Genomic DNA, 22799 nt, shown 5'->3' with positions numbered 1-22799 from the left:
CTAACAGAGAAACTCTTCATTCTCGGAAAAGGAACCAAAAAGAAATGAAATATTAATTTAACGTGTCGTGTAGAAACGAGAATTTGATTTTGTGGTGGTTCTTTCTTTCGCGCCGTGCCGTTATTCGGAGAACCATCCGTGTGCGTGTGATCTTTGATGCGTGACAACAATAGATTCCCACACAAGCCTTGCTATCTACATACATACTAACCGTACATGTACCGTTATCATTTTTGGAGAGAATGTGACCTAAGCAGGCTTACAATCATAATGGCAAAAAATTTTTACTCTATAAATGCGTTTTACCACATTTTAAAGTCAAGCGATAAACCCGATCACCGTCTGAACTTCCTCGACTCACTCATATGCTTCCGATAGATTGGTTCTCGCTTATAGCCCTCTTTATTCAAGAAATTCTCAAGTAGCTTGCGACTTCCACCCTCTTCTGGGATAACATCCACTTCACTCAAGTCGCTTTCCAGTACATCGTCATCTATGTAGCTGTGATTTCGTTTAGTCCCTTTGGTTGTCTTTATTGCGTAGTCGGTCATTAGCCCCTTAGATGAAGTTTCTCTTGAATCCTTTGAACTCTTAATTTGGGGCTTGGGTAGTTGTGAGCGTGTTAACGAAATTGGCAATGAATTTATTTTAGCTTTGCCAAATAAATCCTTCATTTCCAGCTGCTTGGTTACACTTACTCTCCTTAGAGAAGGAATACCACCGTGTCGTTCTTTATCCGCGGTCGGGGGCAAACTGGACCTTTTTAGCTCTATGTCTTGACTCTGGGCCTTAGGAATGGATTCCACCTTCTCCACTTTCGACTCTTCTGGCTTGTCAACACTTGGCGTTTTCATTTGTTTCAGATTTGGAGGTAGTACCAGGGGTGAGCTGCTTCTTGAATTAAGTATTCTTTCGCTCAAGCCACCGTGGACATATGGCACCGACTTTTTTCTCGTTTTGTTGACAGCTGGTCCTGTGGAAGATTCCAGACTAGGCAAACTCTGGTGATCTCTTGTTGTGAAATCATTCACTGCTGCAGTAGATACGATTCTTTCACTTACACCACTTCGGATATTTTCTGTGATTGAATCATCACCTATATCAGATCTAGATTTATCGATTCGTTCTGAAATGTCTTTTCCCCTAGCATCTTCTCTTGATTCGCTTGCTTCTCCGGGTGCCGTGAACGTAGGAACTTTAGCTGTGCTTTCGACATTTTTATCGTCTGAATCCTTTGCAGCCTCATTGCTTCCACCGCTATTTTCTCCTTTTACAAAACCAGGTTGTGTATGTCCACTTGGCGCAGATGGTTTTCGATTCTCCCCCATTTTGTCGTCACCATTGTTTTTATAATCAATGTCAATAACCAGAGATGCCTCGTCTAAAGATGATCCTGGACTTGATCTGGCTATCGAAATACTAGGGTCATTTTTGCGTGCATCTTTGTTGTCGTAAGATGTGTTTGAAATGTATTGGCGGTCGCCTGTCGCTTGAGAAACTCTTTCTTCATTGTAGCCTCCACTAGGCAAATGTTTTTCAGAAGTTTTGTGGGCCTTTGAAGGAGGCCTTCTTTCGAGATAGTTTAATTGATCATTATTCTTTTGGCATTGAGCTTTATTGTTGGCCCTGTTGTCAGCTCTGCTCAACGGATGAGGAGAATCCCGCCTAGAATACAGCGAGTCATTCAATTCCAGTCGTGGTATATATGGGTAAACCTGGTTTGCCTCAAAATTTTTGGGTCCGCCGTAATCAATATTCTTATGTGGTGCCCTATCGTTTTCGAATTCATTATCAGCGTATCCGTTTTGACCCCGTTCATCCTGAGTCCTTTGACCACGATCATCGTAATAGGATCTAGCCTGGTTGGTTCTTTGTCTAGGCTGATCTTCTCCATAAGAAATATAATTATGATGATGAAGGGCTTGTCTGGAAGTGGAACGTCGTACATAAGTCTTTTCATAATCATCGTAGTCATCGCGGTTGGGGGTACCTCTGGTTGCAAACTTATCCTCATCGCGATCAAATCTCTTGCCTTCAAGGAGGTTTCGAGACTCCGGCCTAGAGGGAAGGTTATTTGTTTCTCTAAGCTTTTTAAACTTCTCCTTATCTATTTCGTGACACTCCCCAAATTGAGGCATCTCTTCTGGACGTAAAGGCAATGGTTCACTCTTGAAAAAATCTTGATTTAAAGCATCCAATGCGTTGAATCTTTTATAAGGATCAAGAGTCAACAATCCACTTAGTAGCTTGACACCTGAAGGAGGCATTAATGAATCGAACCTTTTCTCAAGACTTCGCTTGCAGGTCAACCCGATATTGAAATCTGTCTTGTTCGGTAGCTTTGCTGCTTCGGTCCAAGTATTTGGCGGTCCAATAAGTTCAAATATAAGTTGGGCTTGATGGGCATCGCTTTTACCTACAAGTATAGGTTTACGTGTGAACAATTCGGCAAACACACATCCAATGCCCCAAAGATCAACGGCTGTGGTGTACTTTCTCTCACCTAGTAGTAATTCCGGTGGACGATACCAACGCGTTACAACGAGTGCTGTGTAGGCTTTCTCCCCGCCCCCTGGACCCATTCCCAATCGTGGTATCTCTCCGTGGTATAGTCGAGCTAAACCAAAGTCTGCTATTTTTAAAACACCTGTGTTATCTATCAATATATTGGCAGCCTTGATGTCTCTGTGTAGAAAATTTTGCTCGTGAATATACTGTGTACCTTCCAATAGTTGAGTCATTATACATTTTATCTGATTAAGCTGTAGCTTTACATCGGGATTTTCGAGAATTCCAACCAAATCACTTGTCATGTATGGAGAAACAGTATAGAATGACCCTCTTTGTGTTACCACATCGGCTGGATTTGTCACTTCGGCCTCTTCAAAAATAAGTTCTTTTATATTTAGAATGTTGTGATGATGGAGCTGCTTCAAAATCGTAATCTCCCTCATGGCTGTAATCGGAAATCCCTCTTTAGCCAGATGATTCAAGAGTTGCTTTATCGCAACTATTTCACCAGTTGGTCTGTCTCGTGCCTTCTGTACGACCCCAAATGTACCCTGTCCCAACTTTTTAATTATTTCGTACTTTTTCAACCTGGCCATTTCAGGTATGGTATCAGTAAATGAGTCGCCATCTATCTGCTCCACCTTTGGCCTTCTTGCTTGGCCATTATCATCACCTGATGTCCGGTGATTTTGTTTGTTTGACATAAATGGTACAAGTTCTTTTTAAGCACAATGTGGCATTTGACGGGAAGCAAAAGCAAAAGCAAAATATGTGTGCTCTGCCTTTATGAAGTTTGAATATTTTTATTTTTTTTATTTTTTTTTTCTGCTAAAGTTTGTGAATAGACAAAAGTAAGCAGAGCGCGTTTAATAGGTACAAGCTGTTTGTCAAAGTGCATACTCCGTGTAGCCAATTTCTACTATATCCCCGATCAATTAAAAATATATGTATGAAACGGTAAATGCTATAAATAGAGATTTTTTTAGACTCATGCAACTCCAGTTGTGTACTTGGAATGCTTTTTCCTGGCCTTAGACAATGCAATTGATTGTTTGACATTGAACCCTTTGCTCAAGAAATTTGTTGTTTCTTCCAATTCCAAGCCAGCGGTGTCTGGAAGCAAGAAATAAACGAAAAAGAATGCAATCACGCAAAGACCAGCAAAGAACGAGAAAGTTCCTGTTGGTGTTATCTTCTCCAACATGGTTAAAAATGTAGAAGCAATCACCAATGACCCAGCCCAGTTTGTACAAGCTGCATACATTCCACCTATGGACCTGACATTGACATCGGAAAACAACTCCACACCAACCCAAGCGGCGTTACCAATACCAATTGCGTATGAAGCAACATACAAGATCATACCAATGATGACAACAATTCCCCACCCACTTATGCCTCTAGTATGTATTACGACTCCAGATGAGAAATCGACATTGAGAAAGTGGAACGCAATTGCGCATACAATCAAGGCTCCGCACATACATGGTATTCCGATTAGTAAAATACGCCTTCTTCCTACCTTGTCTATGATGCAAAGAGCAATCCCCGTGAAGACAAAGTTAGTAGCTGAAATGATTATAGACACAGCAGTAGAATTCTTGAATCCAATTGTTTCAAAAATAGTAGTGCTGAAATACATTAACGAGTTGAAACCGGTGAATTGTTGGATACCTTGAAGCCCGCATGCAAGTATCAATGCTCTAAAGTTACCTGGCGTAGTGTGAATAATCTTTATTGACTCCCATGCCTTGAGTAGAGGATTTCTGCCTGGCACTGTGGAATTCGATTGAATCATATCCTCTATAGAGGCATCAACGAAAGCATCCGAAGGATCATTGTGTACTTTTCTCAAAACTTGTTTTGCCTTGGCTATGTCACCATTCATCACATAAAATCTTGGGGTATCTGGTAAAAAGAAAAACAAGACTGATTGTATAACCGGCGGCACCATACATAATCCAACAGAAACTCTCCAACCATGGGATACTCGAGTTAATCCCCAATTGATCAAGTAAGCCACTAATTGACCCCCGGTGATGAACATCACATTTGTGACGATTAGACGCCCACGGTATTTTGATGGAGCAAGCTCTGACAACATGAGCGGCGCGATCAAAGACGCAATCCCAACTCCCCATCCCAAAACGAATCTACCCACAATCATTGTCCATACAGTTTTTGCTGCTAGTTGAATTATGGTTCCCACTACAAAAATGGCATTTGAGCCTAACAAGACCCTCTTTCTTCCAATCAAGTTGGCCAAGATACCACCTACTATAGCACCAAGCAAAGCACCAAGCGATGTAGCCGACGTAATAAATTCCTTCTCCCCCGAGGTTAAAATTTTATTGGACAAATCAGTCCCTATCTGGACCAAAGCTGACGATATGTAACCGGTGTCATAACCAAACATAAATCCAGATATCGAAGACGCCAATGTCAAAATGATGACTATTTTTGAAGGTCGTGCCTCTGATTCTGAAACTTGAACCGATTGTCCCTCGTACTCGGAACTTGTTCCAATAGTGGTGGGTAGCAAGTCCTTTGATGAGTTTGTTGAAATGACGGACGTGTGCAGACTATCAAGCTCTGAACTGACAACTCTTGTGATACCCCGATCGGTATTGGTATGGGTATCTTTTTTCATGGCGAGAGGGGAATTTTTATATTAAAAGTGGGCTGCTGTTTTAGCGTGGTTTGTCTCAAAGTATGCTCAGTTGTTTAATCAACGATTGAATGGAGTGTATCGCTGGTGAAATATGTATGAAAAATCTGAATCAAAAAAGTATTAAAAAGAAAATAAAAGAAAAGAGTAAAAAGAAAGAATATTTACGTTTGCTCAAGTTTGGTGGAAAAACAAAGAAGGAAAAAAAGAGAAAAAAAAAACGCCGAAATAATTAATGGTTAATTCACCGAAAGACTATACGCCACAACCAGCTTTTCTAGTAAAATTTCCAAGATATGGAGCTGCTTCAGATAGAAATCAATAATTAGGTTCCCACTACTTCACTTAAGGTGTAAAAAGAGCCTCCTTTGCTTACTTATTTTGCCAAAATGTTGAAAGACCATAAAAATTTCAGGTAGTGTCCAGATCAACTTTCAGCGAAATTCTGGCGGGGAGTGCAAAAACAATAGAATAATTTTTTGACATTTCGGCGCGTAACTCGGTTCGAGTTTTTTACAGAGAAGAAAAGCATGACAAGCAAAAACGGCCTTGCTTGGGTCGAACAACAAAGTTGTAAAGTCTTCCGGTATATGATTAACTAGAACCCAAGCTGCATGGTACGAGGGCATACTTCAGTGAGAGCTATAAACATGTACATCGAGACTCTCGGCTTATCCCGTATTGGAATCCATAGTAGTTCATGCAATTTCATAAAATGAAATTTTCGAGTTCAGTAAACATTTGAGTTCATTGATAGTTAAGATCAAAGCGAATAATTGGAATGGGGGATTACACTCTCTTTAACCAATGTACTAACTAACATCACCATATGTCTGGATTGCATCTGTTTCGTCATATTTCCAAGAAGGAGGAGTTTCTATATTCACAAAGTGATTTCAGGGTACTCCTGTTACTGTCCTGAGACAAGTCTCTTACGGCCACTCCATAGTTCATCCTTGCTGTTCAATCACCAAAGTAAAACCCCACTGACTCTACACCTCTAGCTTGGACATTGTTTTCGTCTACTTCAATTCCAAATAGGTCTTTAAACATTTTATTAGTGCGTAAGATATACAACGTAGTCAAAAGCAATAAATGTGCTGACTCCTATAACATAGTTCACAATTTCACCTCAACCGTGCATATTCTATGAATTTTTTTTCTCTTTTATTGCTGGTCCCTATCAATTACTTCTTTGGAGGGTCAAATCTGAATTTCCTGTTCTTGATTGGGGTCCATTTGAATCTTCTGACCCAGATGGAAATTAAATACAAGGAGGAAAGAACTATGATGGCCTTCAAACCCCATTTCTTTCTATCATCATGTTCTGGTTCTGATGCCCAGTTCAAGAATGTTGAGACATCCTTGGCCATTTGTGAGGCAGATGCTGGTGTACCATCTTCATATTCAACCAAATCATCAAACAAGACTCTACCCATCGCAATTGCACCACCTGGGAAGTATGGATTATAGTTCGATCCTTCTGGTAATACAACACCTGCTGGTGGTTCTTCTGGGTAACCAGTCAACAATGAGAATATGTAATCACATCCACCGTGTCTGGCTTTGACAATCAATGACAAATCAGGAGGTAACGCACCTTGGTTTGCAGCTCTAGCGGCTTGCTCGTTTTCATAAGGTCCTGGGATATAATCAGCCAATTTACCTGGTCTCTTTCTTGGCTTACCTTCGTCATCTGGTTCGTCATCGTATTCGTTCTCTTCGGCCATAGCTTTAGCTTCGGAAGTTGTGTGTGAGCTTCCAACTAAATTTCTCCAGGCAATTCTTTCCAAAGAGTGGCATGCTGCACAAACCTCTCTGTAGACTTGAAAACCTCTTCTGATAGATGCATGGTCAAATGTCTCAAACATACCGTTATGAGGCCAGTCGTAAGCTGGAGGGTGCAATCCGTGTTCCGCAGCAGTCATTGCATTGGCAGTCATCGAATCTTGATATAATAAATATGATGCAGTTAAACCGGTGGCACCGACACCTCCGGCAATGAACTTCTGAACCAATGGTTGGTTTACTGATCTGAACGCAGTTCTAAACATGCTGAAGTTGAAACGTTGTCCTTGTAAGTGAAGTTAAAAGCAATTAAAAAAAATCAAACTATCTAAGTTGCCAAAAAAAATTGGATGGTATTATTCAAAATGTCCAGGCTTTGGATGTATATGAACCTAACTGGAAATCAATTCTCAAGATAGAATAATTTAGATGAGTTTCAGAAAGTTAAGGAAACTGATATTTTCAAAACACTTATTCAAACCACTTAATCAATGTTAACTGGATGATTTTTCCTCTTTTTTTTTTCCTTTCTTATTGGTAAAAGTTGTGATGAAAAAATAAAAAAAAATTGTGCTAGTAATGTACTGTATACAAACTAATTTCTAGTGATTTTGTATTGTCAATAAGAGAGAAATTTATAAAACAACAATTGTTATTGGTTAAATTTTTAAATATATATACATTACACGTATAGACTATGTCGCAAATATATCGTCTTTTTGACACTTTTCACGACACTAATTTCAAAACACATCACCATCACAACATGCACACTACTTGTATACTTCTTCCATATTTGCCTTCAAAGTGCGTTATTTCATTCTCGTCATAATGATGCGGTTGTATAGGTGCAGTTGTTGGAAACGTATAGCTGCTTTTGGTTAAAATTTATAGTTAAACTCAAGTTTCGATGAACAACGATCTTTCACGGAGCCCTCACAGCTGTGTCAAGCTCCTACAAGCAGCCAAGAAGCTTCCTATTGGTGAACCTCTAGTCAATTCAAAACTGGAAAACAAAGTCAATGTCAATGTGTATAGAAAATGCCTGGCTGGCATCGTTATTTATTTGAATCCGGTGTATTACCACTTTTCCTCTGGATTCTTCTTGTACTCGATATAATCATCCCAATTGAAGATACTTATTTCAGTTTCATTTTGAACACCCCTATCCCATAGTGTTTTCTCGCTGACAGGTGTATTCTTCTTCATGATTACCCAATCTTCATCATTTTCAAAATTTATAACCAAGTTCATAGACTTGGATCCATGTGCCTTGGTGTAAATCTTTAGTGAATCATATTGTACATTCCTATATGGTCTCAAGCTCCCAGTTGTACCTATTTCTTTAAGCACTTGATCGAACAATCCCTTAGGGGTGGTGGATTTTAAATCGATATCTTTTATTATCAAATTTTTCACATTGCGGTATGGAAACGATTTTATAATTCGGACTGTGATTAAAGCATCTGTTGCAGGACGAACATTAGATGTCAATGGTTCAGCGTCAGACATCTTACTTCTTTTTGTTGGTGCAACTGTTAGGTGAAATGTCATCTCGATTTTCTCATGATGGATGAGAACTACCAAAATCATTTACCCAGCCTAATTTCCCAACGCTTCTCCTGAAGGAACTTTCTTCAAATGTACTACCCGCAGAGCAAAATATAAATGACTCATCTAGAAGTTGTTAAGGGGGTGGGAGTTATCTCTACTGGTCTAACGACATCCTCTCTCAATAAAAAGCAAGTGAACTACATTCAAGATACAAGGCTGTTGCGCTCCACTTTCAACTGAGTTGACAAAACACTACAAAAATTACTAATTGGTTCGATAAATGCGTATATTCTTAGCTGAAACTCGCTACTTCCTTCTCAATCAATCAAATCCTCAAGATACATAGATGGAATGGTCTTTCTTGGGGTTCGAGTTGTCGAACTCTGTTGTTGTTGTTCACTGAGTTGTGGGTGGTTCTGGCTATCTTCATGCAACGACTGTTGATTTGAAGCATTGTGCTGAGCGATCGAGTAGTCGCTGTTGTTAATCTCGTTGTTTATGTATAAGCTTGGAACCAATTGAGAATGTCTATTAGTAGCAGGTGAAGGGCTTGCCAAATTCGAGGCTGAGCCACCAAATGGCAAATTTGTCAACGATGGATTGTACGATTTGTTTCTCTTGTGTTGCATAACTTCTGCAGTTGGTGAAATAAACATCTTGGTTAAATCGTGCTTTGCAGCTGGAACTGCCACATCGGACTGGTATATAGTTGAATTATCCCCAGCTTGTGAGCCTCCAGCTAAGTTGCCGAATGATCGGTTCAATAACGGTAGCTTCGATATAGAAGATCCATGATGATGACTTTTATATTCAAAGTTATTGAGCGTTGATGTTGGCGTCATATTCGAATATCCGTACGCATTATTGTTATTGCTTTCGTACTTTTCATACAATATTCTGTCATTTGTGCTCGTCTTTTTGGCCACTCTCGAGGCAGTCAAGGACAATATCAAATGATAGAAAATAAACCCAAGTAATATAGCTCCAACTATAGCTCCCACAGCAATGAAAACGGTTCCTGATGGATTGTGTTGTCTTATGATGAATGGATTGTTATTGTTTGGAGGAACAGAGACAGAAGGGGTGGTGTATGAGTCAGTGGATGAACTCAACGATGGCATCCCAGTCTCATCATCCCTTTCCTCCAAAGTCTTGGTTGCGGCCAAGAGTGCTGTCACTAAGTCTTCCCGATTCATGTTACGATGATAGCTGATCTATGAACGAATCAGTCTTGTTTGTTCCTTCTTTTTTTGTCTTTTTTTGTCTTTTTTTTTTTTCTTTTTTTTGTTTTGAACTTCGCCTGATTTGAAAATGAGATTTAATAATATGTAACAAGAGTTAAGTTTCTATTTTTAGTTGTATATATGCAACAACCCCTTTTCTACTTACTATACCACAAACCCTCTTGGTCTCTAATCAATTGCTTCCGGAACCAGTTCCAAATATCAACACTATCGCAATCATCAACAAGTCGAGGCTTGAAATGAGAATACTTTCTACGATATTCCGTCATGTTCCCAGTCTTGCAATAAATCAATTTAGCATTATAATGGTGGTCGTAATCCTCGTCCTCGTCATCATCCACCTCCCATGGCTTTGGTATAGGACTATCTGAAAAATGAATCAATTTTATCTTTTGTAGTGTCTTTTTCGGATCCCATCCATGATTAGAACGCTTTTTGATGAAAGGTAAATATTGAGGTTCAACCACAAACCTTTCATGCCATTGTTCACGGAATTCTCCCGTTAGCACACCGTAAACTCGATGTGGTAGAATCCCTACATTGGTATTTCCCTTTTTGAGTTCATTATCCAAGTACTTGTTCAAAATTTCCATATCATATTCCGATTTCTTTCTCAAGTTTTGTCTATTGGTTAGCGACCAGTGGATGGGATTATGCACGTATCCCATTATACGATCAAAAGTAGTTTTGGAGGGCGTAACCACCATAACGTGGTTGGCAAAGAAATTGATGGGGTTATCGAATTTGTGTGCCTCGAATATCAACAGGGGCAATAGCCTCCAATCCTTGGTATCAGAAATATCATTAACTAATTTCCTCATCCTCAACCCATATCTTCTGTTGTCGGGGATTTCCAACTTCTTTCTGTATTTCAAAGGAGATTTACCTTCAACCACATTGTTCAACCAATATGCCTGTGGCAAGACAAATTCAAGTTCTTTCGGTATTTTGAATAACTCATCGATATTCGAATAAGTGCTAGATATCTCACCATCTTTGTATTCTGGCTTCACTAGCATTGAATCCGAGTCAAAGAAAACAACTCTATCAAACTCCACTTGATTGAACACGTGAAACTTTGTAAAAGATGCTGCCCACGGTGTATCGTCATTGTAGTCGACCTTGATTAAAGCGACAGACTTTAATGTAATATTGTATTGATTTGCCAACTGGTACAAATTATTCCACCTGTCAGTAGCGTAGTGCTGAAGTATCTCGTCGTATAAGATAACCAAGTTGGGAACTTGGGTATTTCCTTTGCGAAGATGAACAAAGTTCATTATTGCCAAGTTAAGATAGTCATAGTTAGTTGCGTATTGCACGTATGCTAACTTTTCTGGGTCATCCAATGGCTGTTTACCGTAATAGGCGATGACCTCCTCTGGAATCACTTTCAAATGCTTGCGTAAACCCCTTTCCCTAACGGTATGTGTGTTTTCCAACACATAATGTGAAAATACAAAATAAAGAATCACAAATATCGCGATTTTAAATTCCCAATTCTTGGTAAAGCTTTTCCATTTTCTATTCGGTGTTCTCTCTGATGAGTCAGACATTGGAGAAGTATTAGGGGATGAAAATTGATTCAAAAAAGAAGAAAAATTAAAAGTTATAGAAGAGAGATCAATTGAAAAAATCGGGACAAAAAAAAATTCGTTTCACACCCAGGATTAACGACCGATAAACTCAACACAAGATTTGCCAGAGGAGATACGGTAATAACAACACGCGTCTTTCTTCCCTGTTTCTCCTACAGAACTCTTGAAAATAGTCCAAAAAAGTGAAAAAACAATGCGCAAACCCGGAATCGAACCGGGGGCCCAACGATGGCAACGTTGGATTTTACCACTAAACCATTTGCGCTTCTTGTTGGAAAAACTACATGCAATGTTTTCCTTACGTTACCCGTTTTAACGTTTCTTGTTTATCAGACAATTAGTAAAAGAACTTCTTTCAGCTTTGTTTACAGTTGCTAATATGAAATGCCCCCATAAGGTATCCAAAATAGCCTCTTTTATTGTATTTCATCGATATTTATGTCAGTAGAGGCGTTTAAAATACACGCATGAATTCATTAGTCTTATTGACTACGCAAAACCAATCGTACAATATTCCACTTGCATTAATAGCTATGTACCGTTATAAAATGATATCTGTTTCCTCCTTTCAAACTTATTGGTTCACTGTTTTGACGGAGCATAGTGTTGCACCTTGTAATTAACAAATGATTGTTGCATTATAGTAGTATAGAAATAACTTATACAACTATATAAAACTACGTAGAAAGTAGACCAGATTTCAAGGTCTATTAATACTGAGGAATTTAGAATAGAATTGCAGTTAGCATGACCAAATTGGGTGACTATTGCAGCAATTCTATTGTAAATATGATCCATTACACACCTCTTTTCGTGACTCTAGCAAGAGTCATCCAAATAAATTCGACGTTTGTATCAGATGATTCATGAATGAAATCAAATGCTTTTCCACTACTATATTCATTGTTCTGTCATACTCTTTCCCTCCCTCTCCTTCCATTCCACTTAGTTTGCAGGTTTCTGTGATTTTATCAACTCCTCCCTCAACTTTTGTGAAAAATGGTCTTGATTATCATCATCATCCCAATCTTGCTCCCAAAGTGCTTCTTCTTTCAATTTTGCGTCTGTGACCCATTGCGAATCATCGTCGGGAAAATCTTCAAATTCGTCATCCTCTTCAAGCGACTTTATCACCTGCTCTTCCTTTTTGGAAACCTCTTGTGCTTTATGCTCTGTCATTGTGTTGGTCAATTGTAGTTGATTATGTGTACGATTGTAGTAACTCCTTTCAATATGTCTGGAGAAGAATATTTGGTGGCGTCTAAGTCGGTGATTGAAATTTGTTCTCTTTTTTTCTTTTTGAAAGGCTTAATTTTCTGCGACAAAAAATTTTCAGGTGCCAAAGCAGTTGACAGTGTAAAGATCAGATATCAACAATGTTCATTGGAACCGCTACTGCGGGCAGACTATTGTCCTGCTCTATTAATCTAAGGATTACCACTCGAGGTATTGGATATTTGGGTTACTTGGCGCCAAATGAAGGATCTACCCTGGGATACAAACGTTTAGGACGTGGACCTTCTTCCAATAAAGGTAAAACATCGGGACGAGGTCAAAAGGGGCAGAAAGCAAGAGGTAAGGTACCAATATGGATGGAAGGTGGTCAAACACCATATTTTAAACAAATGCCAATGGTAGGATTCAGAAATGCCCACAATGCCAAACAGTATCACGAAGTCAACTTGAGCAAGATCCAAGATTTTTGGAATACTGGAAGGATACCATTAAAAGAAGGTGATACCCTTACTATCAAGGTCATGAGAGAGTGTGGCATCATCACAGGAAGTTTGAAAGATGGAGTGAAAGTTTTGGGTAAAAGCACTACTGACTACAATGTGCCGCTCAATATCGAAGCTTCGAAAGCAACTGACCTGGCAATAGACAAAATAGAGAGTGTTAATATGTCCTTTACTGCTAGATATTTTTCGAAATTGGGATTGAGAGCATTTGTTAATCCCGACTATTTTCTTTTAAGAAAAGGTTATGTTCCTTTACAAGCAAGACCAACCAGTCAGAAAGATATTTCGTATTATTCGGACCCTGACAAGAGAGGCTATTTACACAAGGACCGTTCGATACTTTTGGACCAATTGGATAAAGCTCGTGAAGAATTGAAAACGGCAAAACCAAAGAAGAAATTGTCAAAATTCAAGTCGTTACTGGAACAACTTAAGGAAGCTTCGTCAGTGAATTTCCAATCCACAAGTAAGCTTGTAAGTGTAAAGGACTTGGCCTGAAGCCCTGCATGTATATAGTACCTAATCCAAGTCGATGAATAGATGCAACAAATTTTCAACTGTTTCCTGTAAATCGCTCCATGACACCTGTATCTTTTCCGACTCTGCTCTCTTGTTGAAACTGTAATTGAATTTCCTGAGTGAGAACATTGTAGCTTTGTAGGTCATTTGATATATCTCCTTGATCTTTAACTTGTCATTGATTGACTCTGTTTGGTTTACTGATAGACCACGAATTCTCAATCCCGATTGAATAATCTTATTCACGGCTGTTCCAATTTGCTCTTGGGTAGAAAGAAGCAGTGATTTGTCTGCTTTCAGTTGCACTGCGAGAAATGGGTTGCTTTCCTGTTTCTTCTTTAATATCCTATCGAATGCAGTGACTGCTGGTACAGATTGGCAATTTGTTCGTGGCTTTATAAATGAATTTGCAATCGCATCCTCAATTTTAAGAGAGTTTCTCATCTGCTCCAACTTGGTAAAGTCCAAGAGTAAACATTTCATCTGGTTTTCATAATAAAAGACAATGCACTTCCCTTTGCCTGCAATGGTCAAAAGACCACAACTAAAGTCCATTTTTGATGGAGCTTGGATAATTTTCTCCTTGAAAAATAGCTCAGTTTCAGAGTCATTACTAAATATCAGAAACGACTTGCCACTGATTAGGTAAATGGGTATTTTGTTGCAGTTAATGTAGGTGATGCATTCGCAGGAATCTACCATCACTGCAGGGTTACTTTGGTCCGACCAGAATTGAACATCATTGAAAGTGCGGTTGGCATCATGAATGACAGTTGTAGATATGAAGTTCATAGATTTGGCAAATAGTGACACATTGAAGGTGGGAAAAGTTCTGTTTTTGGCTTTACCTTCTGTTGCAGAATTGTAGCGAAAACACAACAGAGGCAAATAAAAAAGAAACAAAAAAAAAAGCCTAAAATTATTTAAATACCCGATGATCGTACAAAGGCCCTAGCCATCACTTTTCATCAAATAGAATATTCTAGTTCCAAAATTGTGCACCATCTTCTTCTTCAACGGCATCACTTAGAGATTAGAACTATTTACACAGGATCGTTTCTTTACTCTTCTTAGATTATAATTTACTTGCCATCCGCTGGAGAGAACACACACATAGAGGCTGATTGGGAAAATTTAGACCACAGTTTAGAAGACTAAAAATAAAAATAGAAAAAAGAGAGAAGATGACAACGAAACAAAGAGTATACTCCGTATCTAGGGTCTATGCTGATGTGAATAGCAAGAAACCGACAGAATATTGGGATTACGAGAACCATAAGATAGGCTGGGGAGATATAAAGAACTACGAGATAGTCAGCAAGATTGGCAGGGGAAAATATTCAGAAGTATTTCAAGGCATAAATGTATTGAACGATGAGCCATGTGTTATAAAAGTGTTGAAACCGGTAAAATTGAAAAAGATATATCGCGAGGTTAAGATTTTGCAAAATTTGACAGGTGGCCCCAACGTGGTGGGACTCTTGGATGTGGTGCGCGATGAACAATCAAAAATACCGGCGTTGATATTTGAGAAGGTCAATAATGTAGACTTTAGGGTGTTGTATCCGAAGTTCACTATTAAGGACATTCAATATTACTTTACCCAACTTTTGATAGCCTTGGATTATTCCCATTCAATGGGTATAATACATCGGGACGTGAAGCCACAAAACATAATGATAGATCCAATGAACAAAAAATTAAGATTAATAGATTGGGGGTTGGCAGAGTTTTACCACGCAGGTATGGACTATAATGTCAGAGTTGCATCGAGATACCACAAGGGCCCAGAGTTGTTGGTGAATTTACAGCAGTATGATTATTCGCTTGATCTATGGTCAGTTGGATGTATGTTGGGGGCAATAATATTCAAGAAGGAACCATTGTTTAGAGGTGATTCAAATAACGATCAGTTGGTCCAGATTGCCAAGGTATTGGGAACAGAGGGGTTAATGAGTTATGTGAACAAATATGGAATCAAGCTAAGCCTGGATTATGACGATATTTTAGGCAACTATCCTAGAAAGCCATGGAAGTCTTTTATAAATAATGAGAATAGGTACTTGATAAGCGACGCCGTGTTGGACTTGATTGACAAGTTGTTACAATATGATCATCAGTTGAGGCCAACAGCAAAGGAGGCCATGAATCACCCATTTTTCAAATTACAAAGCTGAGACTCCTTGGGGGTTTATACGATGTCGCTTCAATTAGTCTAGACAGAGAGGTGAAGGAGGTGCTCTTGGTTTTCAAGGTGGTGAGAACAGGGATATCTTAAAGACGCGTAGCTATGTGGTGAGGTGTTTTTAGTAATTAATAGAATTCATACAAGAGCCGGCAATTAGAAATTGCTTGGTAAATAATTAATATGACTAATTCACTGATTGCATTCTGCAAGTGTTACAACCCCCTCTCTAGTATCGTAGAATGTTTGAATTGTCAGATGGCTTACAGTGTCAGATTAATAGTTACCAACACGGTCTACATTTTTAAAATAGTGGTTGCTATGGATAGGAAACTGTAGTCCCTATTTGAAACATATGTTCATGTCAATTGGCACGATTATTTCCCTTCTAACACTTTGCTAGTGGATCACCGCCTCAATTCTAAAAAACTGTAAATACAACAAACAAAAGAAAAGACGAACAACAAAAAAAAAAAAACATTAGAAAAAAAAAAAAGTAAACACTCCACGTAGACTAAAAAAACAGTATCCACACGGTTACACACCACCTTTTCTTTCTGTTTTTTTTCCTATCTGACCCAAAATATTGACAACAGAATAGGGTTTTACCTTGACAGAAGCTACATTGGAGCCTGCCTACATTTGCTAGTACCTAATTCAGCCCATTGTTTCTAATGCCACTCTGTGCAAGTTCACCCAAGACGAGTATGTACATCACACCAATCAGCGAAATTATTCAACTTTGTACTAACATTTCAACATAGTTCAACGAAAAATTGTTATTCTCGGTGATGGTGCGTGTGGTAAGACTTCGCTTTTAAACGTTTTCACTAGGGGATATTTTCCGCAGGTATATGAGCCGACTGTGTTTGAAAACTATGTTCATGATATATTCATTGATGGACAATCAGTCCAGTTATCATTATGGGATACTGCAGGACAAGAAGAGTTTGATCGATTGCGATCCCTCTCTTATTCAGATACACATTGCATAATGTTGTGTTTTTCTGTTGATTCTCCTGATTCGCTCGAAAACGTTCAATCGAAATGGGTCGGAGAAATTGCCGATCACTGTGAAGGGGTCAAGCTAGTTTTGGTTGCCTTAAAGTGTGATTTGAGGAACGACGAAGACACTGAGAACCAGAATCAGCAGTATAGTCAGGGAAACCCCTACTCATCGCAAAAGAGACTTATCAGTTATGATCAAGGATTAGCTGTAGCGAAAAGGATTAACGCGTCTAGGTATTTGGAATGTTCTGCTAAAAAGAATAGAGGTGTCAATGAGGCGTTTTCAGAGGCTGCCAGAGTTGCTTTAAATGCCAAACCCAAGGGAGCTAACGACGATGTACAGGATAAAAAAAGTTGTATAATAATGTGAGATATTAACGATGGATGATATAACTACTTGAAGGGATAACTTTGTAGCTTTTTTCTAGCATCCCAGATATCCTCTGAGCTTCCTTTAGCTTTATCCTCTAGTAGACGTTTCTTGAAAAATTCTTGAATCTTAACTCGACTGTTTAACTCCTTGTCGTTCAATTCCTCGATAGGCTTATCTTTCCCTTCCACAAGCGACCCATGTTTTATTGCAAACCAAAACTTCTCCCTCTGTCTTTGGCAAGCATCGTACGATCCGTATCTGTAATAGTTTTTGAATTGCCCCCCTAATGAAAAACAAGCAATAAGCTCATCTAAAGCTGTCATGATGGACAATTTCCCTGGATATTCATTCAAAATCGTATTTTTATTAATCTCTTTGATAACCTCGTTCCTTTTCTGCTGTATATCATCATTGGCATTTTGAAATTCTTGCCATAGCTCATTGAGCTCTGGATCTTCTTTGGACATGGGGAATAATATATCTGTCAATGGCGGTAATAGATCGTTTGAGATGTATTGAGAGGTTGAATAAGAATATTGGAAAAAAAAAAATATCAAGAAACAAGAAAAGAAGCTTGAACTTAGAAAAGTTCGAAAAAAATAATGCTCTCAGCAGGATTCGAACCTACGATCTCCTCATTACTAGTGAGGTGCCTTACCAACTTGGCCATAAGAGCGATTTTTAAGCAAATATTGCTGACTATTTATTATGTTAATAAATTTTGAGAACCTAATAATGCTTGTTGTAGTTCTAATTGAATCTCTATTCAATAGGTATTAAATTAGCTCAAATAGTATAGACTTTAGTTTTAATAACACTACATTCTTTTGTTAATTCAACGGCCATTTAAGTGGTTATTATTTTGTTTGTATTTTTGCACCAAATTGAATCAAACAATCGTAAAAATAACCACTTTGTAGCTAAAATGTTATGTTTCCAAGTTAGTTAAAGTTAGAAAGTGGATTAGCACAGTCTCTAAAAGTGTCTCTATTTAATGACATTGTCACAATTTACTCCATCTTGTCAGTACCTTAACTCAGGGCTTCCAGACATTCTAATTCTACCTTGTGATCTTTATTTTGCGCTTGAGCTTTTATCTTTATTTTTTTTCTTTATTATTATTTTGATTCCTCTTTTGGTGCATGGCTTAACAGGGATGAAGCCACCAACAGTAACTCCCGCGACATATCTACGCTTACTCAACCTGATCGAACTACTAAATACCGCTTCAATAATAGTTAAACGCCAACTACGAACTATTTGGTACATCTATCGTATTAGCGCCAAAAATGTCATCAGGGTAATTCGAGCATTATTCCTTCAAAGATCAACTATTGTGGTAGCAATTTTTGCCTATCTATGTGAGGTGGTACCGAATCTTTTGCAAAACGCAACAAAACATCTTTTGGAGCTAAAAGCAAAGGGCTTTCTGAGTGAAACATGGAAGATTCTTGTTGCACCATTACAAGCTGATCGTCTGCCTATATTCATGATTCGTTTAGTAGCAACTTTAAATGCATTGAATCCGTTATTTATGAAGGCATTATACCCTTATGTGGATGGTGAGTATTTTCTTTTCACAACTACGTTTCTAGCTGGCTTGGTGTCATCGTTGTTGAATTTTCCTCGTTTTCAACAGTTAAAGATTGAAGAAAACAAGTACTACACTTTTGACTGGACATTTATCTTGGTCACAAAGGCGCTTGATTCTGTGATATCGGCCACAGTTTTGCCTCAGGTTTCAGCAGAGACAAATGACTTGGTTGAATTTCTGGTTATTCTAGTCTCCACCTACTGTGTCATGACCGCGTGGTGGTTCAAACCAGATAGACTTAGTCCTGGAATGGTGAATTGGATAACTAAAATGTCTCGAATAGACCCCAACATACAAAAGGGAATGCAGCTACTAAATGATGGCGAGTTAGATTACAACACTCAGGAAGCCTTGCCAAGTGAAGACACTTTTAAAATCTATGCCGATCTGAAAGGCAAAGACCCGAAATTGGGAGACTTGAGACAACAGAACAAATTACCTTGTGAGGTGTTGCACGAGTTTACGACTAAGAGTTGCTTCAAACATACACTTGACAATTTCTTGGCTCAATTTACCTCCAGCTTGAGATTTTATTCCTACATCAACCTATTCGCATTTGTATTCTTTAGAGGCTTTAAGGGAAACTTGAAGAAGGCGTTCATTAAAACAATCAAATCTTCTTTGTTTGTTAGTTCATTGACAACTATTCACTGGGGTTGTATATGCTCCATACGAAATTACCATCCCAAGTTGTACAATCAAAGATTCTGGGACATATTGAGCATCAAAGCCGGATCTGCACTTGCTGGATTGAGTGTATTATTTGAAAGTGCCAAAAGACGTGACGATTTAATGCTATTTGTAACACCAAAGGCTTTAGGAACTTTTTTTGACGCGACAGATAGTCTTGAGAGGAGGAAGTTGGAGACTCTTGCCTTTAGTTTGAGTTTTGCTGTATTGGTTGCCTTTGCCCGACTGAGTCCAACGAGGCTTAGAGGTGTTGTCGGTAAAGGATTGTGCTATATGGTAAAGTAAGAGCTATTCCCTAGTTTGGACATTTATTTAGTTCAATAAGGTTACATATTATCATATACAGCCTCTGCCATTTTGTCAATATCGTCTAATGTAAGTGCCACCATTTCATCTTGCTCTACTGCGCCATCGTCACCCATTTCTATATCCTCATCGGCTTTCTCAAAAGTAATGTCTGCTTTAGTAACACTGTCCACAGTTTTCTTCACATCATGGGCGAGTTTCCTAATCTGTCCTTCAGTGACATTATCACTGATTAAATAAGCACACAAATCTTCCAACCAAATCTTGTCGTAAACATAATAAATATCGTGGAACCGAAATAGCTCTTTCAAATCTAGTAGCGATTGAAGTACAAGTCTTTTCCCACTCCGTAGGTGATAATACACATCATCCCATACCTTTCCACATAATGCGAAACTGCGATGAAGTGGGTATGTTAATGCCCTTCGTATACAAGTAATGACAGCTGATCTCAATAAATTATCTGAGTTGTTGTCGATCAATTTGGAATCCAAGAAGGAAAATTGTGGAGCAATTTTACCAATTGTCCAAGCACTTTCAACATTGTGCTCGCCTTCATTCTCTCTCATGTCAAAATTGTATCCAAACAAAAGACAAACGATAGTTCCAAGTATTTCAAGCTTGTATTGACCGTCTACCAAGTAAGACTTTCTCGGTAGTTGCATCATCTTCTCTTGTTCTTCCTTGGAAAACTCAACGGGCATCACGGCATCACGTTCACTTTCATCCACCAGTTGCTGCGATTTGTACCACTTGAGAAATTTCTGAACTGTTGGATTCTTCCACTCAATCAATTGATTAAAATTTTTATCATCATCAGGTGTTGGATGCTTTTCCATAATGTAATCGGCAGCATATATTTCCGGATCAAACTGGATGTTCTCTTTAATTAGCCTTTCAATAATTCGGTCAGGCTTAAAGGTTGACTCAGGATCACCTAGCCCATTGATATCGTTACCATTGGATACACTTACACCAACTATTCCATCATATTGATTGTTAAAGCCGTACTTGACACTGGAACTTGTTTTTAGATCCTCGGTACCGCCAATTGGTTCCAAAGTAGAATTGCTAGGAAATTCCTGCTTAATTTCCCAGTTGAAATCCTCACCTTCTTGCAAATCTTTCTCAGCCTGGTCATTGCTTACCGTGTTATTAACATCCATTTCCTCAATCAATGGCTTCTTTTCCTTTTGCTCATCGATTGTATTCTCATTTGTTCTTGCAAGTAACTTGGCGGTCAAGTCTAAATCAGGGAAAAACTGTCCTTTAGTCTCCTTGGGTATTTTGATCTTGACACTTTCTGATTTAGAGTCGTACTCAGCATGTGATCTATCGTCATCCACACACGGATATGGGAACCTTAATCGTAAGTAATATGGGGCGAGTGAAAATATGAATAAATCATTGTCAACAGTCATTTCGATATTAGGTGCACTGAATCTAATATGAGAGATCTTGACATCAATGTATATAAACTCATCATCCTGGTTGATGGTGAAAAAAGGGGTAAGCATAGTTTAAGGAGGAGGGAAGGTAAATCTAACAATTGGGTACAGCTATAGTGGGTGTGTCAGTGTGAGTGTTGTGATGAGATTAGAAGAAAAAGGTTCACAAAAGACAGTTGCAAAGTTGGAGCAGAGATGAAGAGAAAAAAAAAAAGTTGTAATCCAACTCTAATCTACACACACATATCAGTTCCTAGTTTACACCAGAATGAGTCCTGCTGAAATTCAGATCGACAACGAGGCAGAGTCAGAGAAACCCAAGATTGCAAAAAGAAGATTTGTTGGTAGAAAGCCAAATTCAGACATTAAAGCTACAGCCGAGGATCAACCATTAGTCAAAACTCGCATTAAGCGTCATATTGGTAGAGCCATCAACCAAATTCCTGATGATATATTAAATGATAAAGACTTGAATGAAGCTATAAAGCTACTACCTTCCAACTACAACTTTGAAATCCACAAGACAGTATGGAATATTCGCAAACAAAATGCCAAACGAGTTGCTTTGCAAATGCCAGAAGGTCTACTTATTTATTCGTTAATTATTTCAGATATATTGGAGGAATTTTGCCAAGTTGAAACATTAGTAATGGGAGATGTATCATACGGAGCATGTTGTATTGATGATTTCACCGCGAGATCACTAGATTGTGATTTTATAGTTCACTATGCTCATTCATGTCTTGTCCCCATTGACATTACCGAGATTAAGGTATTGTATGTATTTGTCACGATAAACATTGATGAAACGCATTTGATCAAGACCATAAAGAGGAATTTCGATCAAGGAGCCCAGATTGCCATCTTTGGTACTATACAATTCAACCCCACAATCCATAGTGTCAAGGCCATTTTGGAAAATGATCCTGAGAAGCCAATTTATTTAATCCCGCCTCAAGCAAGACCGTTGTCAAAGGGTGAGCTCCTAGGTTGTACATCAGCCAGGCTAAACAAGGAACATATCCAAGCGACGATATACGTTGGTGATGGGAGATTCCATCTTGAAAGTTCAATGATCCACAACCCCGATATCCCTGCATATCGCTACGATCCCTACGATCGAAAATTCACTCGCGAGTACTACGATCAGACACAAATGACGCGAGTGAGAGAAGATGCTGTCGTCACAGCGAGAAAAGCCAGGAAAATTGGGCTAATCCTTGGTGCTTTAGGACGACAGGGGAACCCCGTAACATTACAAAAGTTGGAACATCAACTTTCTCAAAAAGGAGTACAAGTGGTCAAGATCATTCTTAGTGAGATATTTCCGCAAAAATTGTCCATGTTTGATGACGTTGATGCTTTTGTACAAGTCGCTTGTCCTAGATTATCGATTGACTGGGGTTATGCATTTAATAAGCCATTGCTAACTCCATACGAAGCAATGGTGATGCTTGAACAGGATACAATGTGGGACGAGAAATACTACCCAATGGACTATTATGCCAAAGATGGTTACGGTAGAGGACAGAAACCCATTCGAGGAGAATAGCTAGACGAAGGTACTTTTATTT

At 38.7% G+C, this 22799-nt stretch overlaps 15 protein-coding genes across 15 annotated transcripts; 5 read left to right on the top strand and 10 right to left on the bottom strand. All coding sequences in view use genetic code 12, as the record gives it.

The window, feature by feature from the left end:
* Positions 1–335: 335 nt before the first annotated feature.
* On the bottom strand, positions 336–3215 carry CRK1 (cyclin-dependent serine/threonine protein kinase; the record flags this gene model as incomplete). The annotated part of the gene is made up of 1 exon (XM_051814083.1): positions 336–3215. One exon carries the CDS (start codon positions 3213–3215, stop codon positions 336–338), a length of 2880 nt encoding a protein of 959 aa, XP_051672375.1.
* Positions 3216–3499: 284 nt separating this feature from the next.
* Positions 3500–5161, bottom strand: ITR1 (myo-inositol transporter; the record flags this gene model as incomplete). Its single annotated transcript, XM_051814082.1, has 1 exon — positions 3500–5161. The coding sequence occupies one exon, from the start codon at positions 5159–5161 to the stop codon at positions 3500–3502; it is 1662 nt and encodes a 553-aa protein (XP_051672374.1).
* A 1205-nt stretch (positions 5162–6366) lies between these two features.
* On the bottom strand, positions 6367–7233 carry CYT1 (ubiquinol--cytochrome-c reductase catalytic subunit; the record flags this gene model as incomplete). The annotated part of the gene is made up of 1 exon (XM_051814081.1): positions 6367–7233. The coding sequence occupies one exon, from the start codon at positions 7231–7233 to the stop codon at positions 6367–6369; it is 867 nt and encodes a 288-aa protein (XP_051672373.1).
* An 814-nt stretch (positions 7234–8047) lies between these two features.
* On the bottom strand, positions 8048–8479 carry CANMA_002053 (uncharacterized protein; the record flags this gene model as incomplete). Its single annotated transcript, XM_051814080.1, has 1 exon — positions 8048–8479. One exon carries the CDS (start codon positions 8477–8479, stop codon positions 8048–8050), a length of 432 nt encoding a protein of 143 aa, XP_051672372.1.
* Positions 8480–8838: 359 nt separating this feature from the next.
* Positions 8839–9717, bottom strand: CANMA_002052 (uncharacterized protein; the record flags this gene model as incomplete). Its single annotated transcript, XM_051814079.1, has 1 exon — positions 8839–9717. The coding sequence occupies one exon, from the start codon at positions 9715–9717 to the stop codon at positions 8839–8841; it is 879 nt and encodes a 292-aa protein (XP_051672371.1).
* Positions 9718–9902: 185 nt separating this feature from the next.
* Positions 9903–11321, bottom strand: CANMA_002051 (glucose N-acetyltransferase; the record flags this gene model as incomplete). Its single annotated transcript, XM_051814078.1, has 1 exon — positions 9903–11321. One exon carries the CDS (start codon positions 11319–11321, stop codon positions 9903–9905), a length of 1419 nt encoding a protein of 472 aa, XP_051672370.1.
* Positions 11322–12308: 987 nt separating this feature from the next.
* On the bottom strand, positions 12309–12542 carry CANMA_002050 (proteasome regulatory particle lid subunit; the record flags this gene model as incomplete). Its single annotated transcript, XM_051814077.1, has 1 exon — positions 12309–12542. One exon carries the CDS (start codon positions 12540–12542, stop codon positions 12309–12311), a length of 234 nt encoding a protein of 77 aa, XP_051672369.1.
* Positions 12543–12739: 197 nt separating this feature from the next.
* On the top strand, positions 12740–13600 carry MRPL10 (mitochondrial 54S ribosomal protein uL15m; the record flags this gene model as incomplete). Its single annotated transcript, XM_051814076.1, has 1 exon — positions 12740–13600. The coding sequence occupies one exon, from the start codon at positions 12740–12742 to the stop codon at positions 13598–13600; it is 861 nt and encodes a 286-aa protein (XP_051672368.1).
* A 21-nt stretch (positions 13601–13621) lies between these two features.
* On the bottom strand, positions 13622–14413 carry CANMA_002048 (uncharacterized protein; the record flags this gene model as incomplete). Its single annotated transcript, XM_051814075.1, has 1 exon — positions 13622–14413. One exon carries the CDS (start codon positions 14411–14413, stop codon positions 13622–13624), a length of 792 nt encoding a protein of 263 aa, XP_051672367.1.
* Positions 14414–14805: 392 nt separating this feature from the next.
* CKA2 (casein kinase 2 catalytic subunit) lies at positions 14806–15798 on the top strand (the record flags this gene model as incomplete). The annotated part of the gene is made up of 1 exon (XM_051814073.1): positions 14806–15798. One exon carries the CDS (start codon positions 14806–14808, stop codon positions 15796–15798), a length of 993 nt encoding a protein of 330 aa, XP_051672366.1.
* Positions 15799–16480: 682 nt separating this feature from the next.
* On the top strand, positions 16481–17184 carry RHO3 (Rho family GTPase; the record flags this gene model as incomplete). The annotated part of the gene is made up of 2 exons (XM_051814072.1): positions 16481–16511; positions 16571–17184. 2 exons carry the CDS (start codon positions 16481–16483, stop codon positions 17182–17184), a joined length of 645 nt encoding a protein of 214 aa, XP_051672365.1.
* A 23-nt stretch (positions 17185–17207) lies between these two features.
* CANMA_002045 (uncharacterized protein) lies at positions 17208–17654 on the bottom strand (the record flags this gene model as incomplete). The annotated part of the gene is made up of 1 exon (XM_051814071.1): positions 17208–17654. The coding sequence occupies one exon, from the start codon at positions 17652–17654 to the stop codon at positions 17208–17210; it is 447 nt and encodes a 148-aa protein (XP_051672364.1).
* A 1022-nt stretch (positions 17655–18676) lies between these two features.
* On the top strand, positions 18677–19756 carry CANMA_002044 (uncharacterized protein; the record flags this gene model as incomplete). Its single annotated transcript, XM_051814070.1, has 1 exon — positions 18677–19756. One exon carries the CDS (start codon positions 18677–18679, stop codon positions 19754–19756), a length of 1080 nt encoding a protein of 359 aa, XP_051672363.1.
* Positions 19757–19797: 41 nt separating this feature from the next.
* On the bottom strand, positions 19798–21294 carry CANMA_002043 (Hsp90 cochaperone; the record flags this gene model as incomplete). Its single annotated transcript, XM_051814069.1, has 1 exon — positions 19798–21294. The coding sequence occupies one exon, from the start codon at positions 21292–21294 to the stop codon at positions 19798–19800; it is 1497 nt and encodes a 498-aa protein (XP_051672362.1).
* A 199-nt stretch (positions 21295–21493) lies between these two features.
* CANMA_002042 (2-(3-amino-3-carboxypropyl)histidine synthase) lies at positions 21494–22777 on the top strand (the record flags this gene model as incomplete). Its single annotated transcript, XM_051814068.1, has 1 exon — positions 21494–22777. One exon carries the CDS (start codon positions 21494–21496, stop codon positions 22775–22777), a length of 1284 nt encoding a protein of 427 aa, XP_051672361.1.
* Positions 22778–22799: the final 22 nt, after the last annotated feature.

The sequence above is a fragment of the Candida margitis genome (assembly GCF_024628925.1).
Source record: "Candida margitis strain CBS 14175 chromosome Unknown scaffold41, whole genome shotgun sequence".
NCBI classification, from domain to species: domain Eukaryota; kingdom Fungi; phylum Ascomycota; class Pichiomycetes; order Serinales; family Debaryomycetaceae; genus Lodderomyces; species Lodderomyces margitis.
Note: the sequence above shows the minus strand (reverse complement) of the source record. Positions and strands in the feature narration are given on the sequence as shown.